A 7,219-nucleotide genomic window follows, 5' to 3' on the forward strand; every position below is an offset into this window, starting at 1 on the left:
TGTTGTTTGGCGGGTCCGGGCTGGGGATTCGAACCCGCCACCTTAGGTGTACGTGGCTGGCGCCTTAGCCGGTTGAGCTATAGGCGCCGAGCCTCCTCCTGCACCTTTACCTCTGGGCTCCCAGGTATTTCCCTGATCCTCCTTGGCACTTTAAACTTAGCTTCCTCTTCTCATCTGCAGCAAGTCAAACTCTGTGGGAATAGGGAGGGGCAAGAGGATGTTCACTGGCACTGCCCACAGCCCCCAGTTCTCAGTCCTCCAGGGCAGGGGTGTCAGGGTTCAGGGTTCAGAGTTCTGAAGCAGAGGCTCTGAGCAGCAGTTTCCCTGTGCTCTCTCCTTTCCTCCCTTTCTAGCTCACACCTCCTCCCATCACCTCACCAGAAAGAGGCACAGAGCTTCTGGCCAGCCTGCCTTGTCCCTGCAGCTACTAGCCTTTCCTGAGACCAGGGTTGGTCCTCTTAAAAAGTGAGAGTTCCAGCTCTGCGCTTGTGGCTCAAGCAGCTAAGGCGCCAGCCACATACACCTGAGCTGGTGGGTTCAAATCCAGCCCGGGCCTGCCAAACAACAATGATGGCTGCAACCAAAAAATAGCCAGGCGTTGTGGTGGGTGCCTGTAGTCCCAGCTACTTGGGAGGCTGAGGCAAGAGAACCATGTGAACCCAAGAGTTTGAGGTTGTTGCAAGCTGTGATGCCACAGCACTCTACAAAGGGTGACATAGTGAGATTCTGTCTCAAAAAAATAAAAATAAAAATAATTATCCTTTTTGGTCATGTCACTATAATGTTAATAGCACTTATAAAAAATATAGAGAAAAATATAAAAGATGGAAGGGGGGATTACTCATAATCCTACTTTGCTCTGCTAACATTTTGCTTTGAATGGCTTTTTACATTTTTGATTTTTGCAACAGATGTTTATAGAGTGAATACAAAGCAAAGTGCTGATCCAGGAGCCCCAGGAAAGACACACTGATAAATCAGACTTGGATCTGGCCTGGAAGATGCTCCAGGGGAAGGAAGACGAGCATGGGCTTTAGAGTCAGAAATACTTAGTTTCAAATGCACTTACTCATTATCAGAATATGGGTAAGACTCAGTTTACTCAAATGTTAGCTGAACCTAATAATGGAACCCTATCTCATTAGGTGGTTTGGATTCAACGAGGTAAAGATTGCAGAACTGTTACACTGCACCCAACATCCAATGAACACAGCCAGCTTAACTACAATAAAATATACAGCAATGGTGGAGGCTGGGCAGGTACAGATCAAAGACCACAGCATTCAGAGCAGAGACTACAGCACTTGAAACCATTTTCCGAGTGTGCTATCCACAAAGTCTGTGACTGTGCCAGGCAAGTGCACTGTCTGATTAAATGAACTGAATTTAGTGCCCAAGGGTAATCATAATTTGACTCAGTATGTGAAAACTCAGTTCTCCTGCTCCTTTCCAGAAGAGCCTTAAGTCTGTTTAGCCTCCTTGTATTCTTGCCACACCATTCAGGGGAAGGAGCTTAAGGTCTTCTCAAGAAGCAGACGGGGTATAAATCTTTAATCTTGTAACCGTAATGAACACCTCAGTCATAGGCTCCCCTCTGACCTCAGGCAGTTTCTTCCATTACAGCAAGATGGTCCCCTGGGCAACTTGGCCTGATCTTGCCCACCAGTGCCCTTCTCTGCATCTATGTTAAATGGCATTTCCAGATCTGAGAACGTCCTCTGCTCACAGAGCTGACAAACACAGCCATCAGAGAAGGAAGCCACACTCCCAAAGCCCTTGGAGCAGCTGGTGGGGGGAGTGCTGTTACAGCACAGCAATAAGGACCCGCCAGGAGAAGAGCAGCTAATCCTGTGCCCCTGGGCCTCAGGCCTTCCAGAAAGACTCTTGGGCTGTCAGGGGCCCCACCAACTTGGGAGCCCCTGGGCTGTCCCCATGTCTCACAAACAGGTCTCAAAATGGCCCATGAACAGACCCCATTGACAGGAAATGAGGCCCTTTAAATCTGAACTTTTTGGCAAAGGGAACTGGGGGTGTTTGTGCTTCTCCTTCCCCACTCTCTTTCTCAAGTGTGGCCCCTAGGCGGATTAAACACAAAATCATTTTCTGTCATTTAGGCAAATCAAATTCCCACAGCTCCAAAATGCAAACATTATAAATAAAATATGCACTCATTCAGATCTTATCAAAGCTTTTGCTCTCGGAGAACAGTGCTAGAAAAGCCATCATCTGTGTCCCTTTCTCTCCCTGCAAGGCCTGAAGGGTTACTGTGGCAACTTCTCTGGCAAGGCCACATCCCTCTGCAAGCATAAACCATGGAACACCTTTCGGGAGAACTCCCTTAAAGCTATTTATTTATTTCTGGAAATGAAACTGTCATCTGCTTACCTAAGAATCAACAAACCTTGCAAATAAATCATTTAACCCAAAATTCTACCCACAAAACAACCAAGATCTAGACATGGGAAGTATTTTATCCATGGTCACTCAGGACAAAATATCCTGAAAAAATATCCCAATTTCAGGATAAGAACCTCCAGTTTACTGGCCTGAGCAAGAGTTAGACCCCATCCCTACTAAAAATAGAAAAAATTAGGTGAGCGTGGTGGTGGGCACCTATAGTTCCAGCTACTCAGGAGGCTGAGGTAGGAGGAACACTTGAGCCCAGGAATTTGAGGTTGCTGTAAGCTATGATGATACCCTTTCACTCTAGCCTGGGAGACACAGTGAGACTCCATCTCAAAAAGAAAAGAAACTCCAGTTTAGGAAAAGTCTTGCCCAAAATGTAAAATCAAATTCCATGTAACATCTTACTCTCCCACCCATGCCTGTAAGAGAACTGACGTATGGAAAGCTGAATCCCAAACCCTAAACACAACCATCACAAATGCTTTCCCCGACTATAAGGCCAGAAAACTCAGGGGTAGCTGTCTCTGCTCCACCTCCCACTTTGGCTGCTGTTCTGTGCCAGCATGCATCAATGTAGATTCAAGGGGCTACCACCAAATCCACGGCCATGCCCATGAAGTATAGCACAGAAAAATCAAAACCCTTGCTGCATCATAAGCAGCCAGATAGGAATAGAATCAGTATCTCCCTTTAGTTTTACAGATTCAATAACCAAATTTTTCACATTAAAATTTGAGACACATAGACTGACAGCAGGACAGAATATTAAAAATCAGGACCTCTCTGAGAAATCTGGCCTTACAGTTGCCATGCCGACACCCCATAATGCCAAACAGGCGTCTCCAAGGTCCAGAAGCAATTTGGCTGGCTTCAAATAGCCCAGACATTGTAAAAAGAGCCTGGTCTAGGCTACAGACCCTCCCTTTCCCAGCTCAGCTCTCTCATTCCCCAAGGGAGTGATGATGACGCTTGTCTGAATTTGCCTAGCCTCTGACAGCAAAGCGGGCCACATCACTCTCTAAGAATCTAAGAATCCACATGTATCGTCCTGGCTCAATTTCATAAGTAGAGAAATGTTTCAGAATAGCAAAGATAGTGATTAGTTACCACAAAGTTCAGGCAGAAAGCAACTCTTTGGCTGCACCTGCCCCTTTTAAGCTGATAAAAGGTTCAACTCCTAGAGAAGTTTGAATATGCATTCCCTGACCTCCTTACTTAGTCAGGTTGGACCTGGCAATAAGGGAATGTGAACATTGGGCCATTCATTGACTGATGCCAGAAATGGGCAAAAATCCTATTTTATTCCTTTAAGAAGTCTTGCTGTGTAACAGTGTGGGGATGCAAGGAGTTTCTAGCATAGTCCCTGAAAATCACACAGAAGTGGAATAACTCAAAGACAGGACGACAATGCAAGGCAGTGAGTGTCAAAGCCAGCGTGTGGCTGGGGGCCAACGCAGGAGGAACAGACCTACAGCACTTACATTTAAGAACAGAGAGAGAACTGGTTGTGCCCCTAAGTGGCTCCCCAGGACTCCCATCCTCCCCTTCCCCCCGCACCTTTTTTTTTTTTTTTTTTTTTGAGACAGAGCCTCAAGCTGTCCCCCTGGGTAGAGTGCCGTGGCATTACAGCTCACAGCAACCTCCAACTCCTGGGCTCAAGCGAGTCTCCTGCCTCCGCCTCCCAAGTAGCTGGGACCACAGGCACCCGCCACAGCGCCCGGCTATTTTTTGGTTGCAGCCGTCATTGTTGTTTGGCGGGTCCGGGCTGGGGATTCGAACCCGCCACCTTAGGTGTACGGGGCTGGCGCCTTAGCCGGTTGAGCTATAGGCGCCGAGCCTCCTCCTGCACCTTTACCTCTGGGCTCCCAGGTATTTCCCTGATCCTCCTTGGCACTTTAAACTTAGCTTCCTCTTCTCATCTGCAGCAAGTCAAACTCTGTGGGAATAGGGAGGGGCAAGAGGATGTTCACTGGCACTGCCCACAGCCCCCAGTTCTCAGTCCTCCAGGGCAGGGGTGTCAGGGTTCAGGGTTCAGAGTTCTGAAGCAGAGGCTCTGAGCAGCAGTTTCCCTGTGCTCTCTCCTTTCCTCCCTTTCTAGCTCACACCTCCTCCCATCACCTCACCAGAAAGAGGCACAGAGCTTCTGGCCAGCCTGCCTTGTCCCTGCAGCTACTAGCCTTTCCTGAGACCAGGGTTGGTCCTCTTAAAAAGTGAGAGTTCCAGCTCTGCGCTTGTGGCTCAAGCAGCTAAGGCGCCAGCCACATACACCTGAGCTGGTGGGTTCAAATCCAGCCCGGGCCTGCCAAACAACAATGATGGCTGCAACCAAAAAATAGCCAGGCGTTGTGGTGGGTGCCTGTAGTCCCAGCTACTTGGGAAGCAGAGGCAGGAGACTCACTTGAGCCCAGGAGTTGGAGGTTGCTGTGAGCTGTGATGCCATAGCACTTTATCCAGGGGGACAGCTTGAGGCTCTGTCTCAAAAAAAAAAAAGTGAGAGTTCCTGGTGTGTTTTTCGAGTTCCTGGGGTGGAAGCTCCCTGGGGTCCTGGGGGCCTCCATTGGTTTGTCTAGTTCCAGCTCCCACCTGTCAGTCCTCCCTGCTCTCCACTCCGGGGGACTCAGCACAGGAGGATTTTCCTCATCAGTCTTTCTGTACAAGCAGCCACAAGTGCTTTGGAAACAGTATCCTAGGAACAGGTCCCATACCCAGAAGGGAACAAGATACTCAATCAGGTTTGCCCCCAGAGAGCTCATCCAGACTGGGATCTAGGACAAATCCTACAACCTCATCCTCCCCTCCCCAGGTCTCCTCAGCCAAGGCCTGGAAATAATGGTCCCTCTGCAGGGGACACAGAAACTGGGGCAGGATGGGAATAGGAGAGGGCATTCCCCAGTGACTCTCCCCATATTCCTGGGATTCAGGACTAGTATCTTGGATTCTACACAAGATTCAGGCATTGTGACCCGCCCCTCCAGGCGGTCCTCCCCTGTCCTCCTCCAGGCCCATATTTTTTCATGTCGGAATCATCCCCACCCCAGCCCCGCCCCACTCTTTGCTCTCTGGCTCCTGGTCCTTGTTTGGCCAGGCCGCCCTCATGCAGCAGTCCCTCCCAAGGGGCGCCCCAAGCTCTTGTCCACCACCTGCCCCCGTCGGAAGAACGCGCCCAGCGGAGAGCGCTCTCGGCAGCTCCCAGAGCCTCCCGCTTCAACAGGTGCCGGCCCCTGCGTGGCCACACCAAGCTGTCACCCTCCGGCCGAGTGAAGGCAGCGACAGGAACGCCCCCTGCAGGACGTCAGGGGCTCCGCACGCTCCCGCCTGGGTCCCCGAAGTGCCAAGGGCCCCATCATAGCACGCCGCCTTTGTTTCCCCGCTAGCTTAGATGTCACGGGGCTCACCTCATGCGAGGGAATGGCCAAGCCCGAATGTGGTCACCGCCTGCCTACTAGTAGTAGTGGACCCTAATGTTGCGGGTAGAGGGCGAGTACCCAGAGAGCTCTGGGGGTGCGGGGTGTCCGTGAGGAAGAAGCTGGTTCAAGTTGACCCAAGCTCAAAAGGGGACGCGAAGCAAGGAGCAGCGCATAGAAAGCCTTCCCTATCTGCGCTCTAGCCCCCTGTCCTTTGCCCCCAGGAGGCTAGAGAAGGGGTGCGCACCGCCACCCACGCGCTCAGCTGCTAGTGGCTCCCACCGCCGGCTAGCTGCGTGCGAGGTCCAGCCTTCCGGGGCCGGCAAGGCGCCAGCAGTCCCCCAGCCCCCGGCCCCCGCAGCGCAGAGCCGGGAGAGCCGCCACGTTCCTAGTCGCGCGCGCGCCGGGCCCACCAAACTTGCAGCACTTTATCCCAGCCCCCACCCGCTGTCACCCTCCCATCGTCAGTGCGCCCTGGCCCCAGCAGCCCCGCAGAGGTTGCCATAACAACGGGCAGGAATGCTCCAACATATACAAAGCCGGCCCGCGCAGCGGGCACTCGGCCCCCTGCCGGGCCCCGCGCCCTCGGTCGCCACTCGGGGGCAGGACGCGCGCCGCTGCTCCCCTGCCAGCCGCCCGGGGCGCGGGGCTTACTCACAATGAGCGGGATGGTGCGGTCCTCACGGAGCTGCTCCGGCCTTCCGCCGACCTTCTGCCCGCCCCGGCCGCCGGAGGATGCTGCGTGGGCTCGGTTGTCCTGCCATAAGTAGTAAAAAGTGCCCAGGATCCAGGCTACGGTCAGGATGGCGATGGCATTGGCGCGGATCTTCCTCATTGTAGGCGGACAGGCGCCCTGGATGGGGGCCGGGGCCGGCGTACTCTTGGGGCCGCGGGGGCGCTCGGAGCCCCAGCTGTTTGTTTTCGCTCGCGCCTGGCTGCTCAGTCCTGCAGAGCAGAAAAAGGAGAAAGGTTGGGGGGGGGGTGATAGGAGAGACAGGAGCGCCGAGCGATCCTCACGGTCCTAATGCCCTTCAGCCCCGAGCGCGCGCGTGCCCCGGACGCCCATTCATTCGCGCGCAGAGCGGATCCCGCTCTCCAGCCACCGCCGGCCAACCGACCCCGCAGCGGTGCAGCGGCGGAAGAGCGCGCCGGGTAGGAGGCGGTGCGGGCCTTCCTCCTGCTCCGGCAACCCAGCGAGACGGACGCCCGCGGCGGAATGGCGACTGGCCAGAACCAGCCTCGGTTCCCACCGCTCAGTGACCGAACGCCCAGTGGCTGCCTCCGGCTGCTGTCCCGCCTACCCACCCCCACCTCCAGACTAAGCGGCTCTGAGTCACCGACTGGAAACGCGCGACCCCCGACCTGGGCCCGCGCCGCGGAGCTGCAGTTCCGGGCTGCGCTCTGAACTG

General features: G+C 53.8%; 1 protein-coding gene across 1 annotated transcript in view; it reads right to left on the minus strand.

Moving 5' to 3' along the window:
• Positions 1–6,964, minus strand: part of GALNT16 (polypeptide N-acetylgalactosaminyltransferase 16) — a 95,851-nt gene extending 88,887 nt beyond the window's left edge. Inside the window, exon 1 of the mRNA XM_003797365.3 lies at positions 6,469–6,964. Within this exon, the coding sequence (XP_003797413.1) occupies positions 6,469–6,645 (177 nt within the window). The 5' untranslated portion in view covers positions 6,646–6,964. The remainder of the gene's footprint in view (positions 1–6,468) is intronic.
• Positions 6,965–7,219: the final 255 nt, after the last annotated feature.

Source organism: Otolemur garnettii, unplaced genomic scaffold (genome assembly GCF_000181295.1).
Source record: "Otolemur garnettii isolate 467f Iridium unplaced genomic scaffold, OtoGar3 scaffold00115, whole genome shotgun sequence".
NCBI classification, from domain to species: domain Eukaryota; kingdom Metazoa; phylum Chordata; class Mammalia; order Primates; family Galagidae; genus Otolemur; species Otolemur garnettii.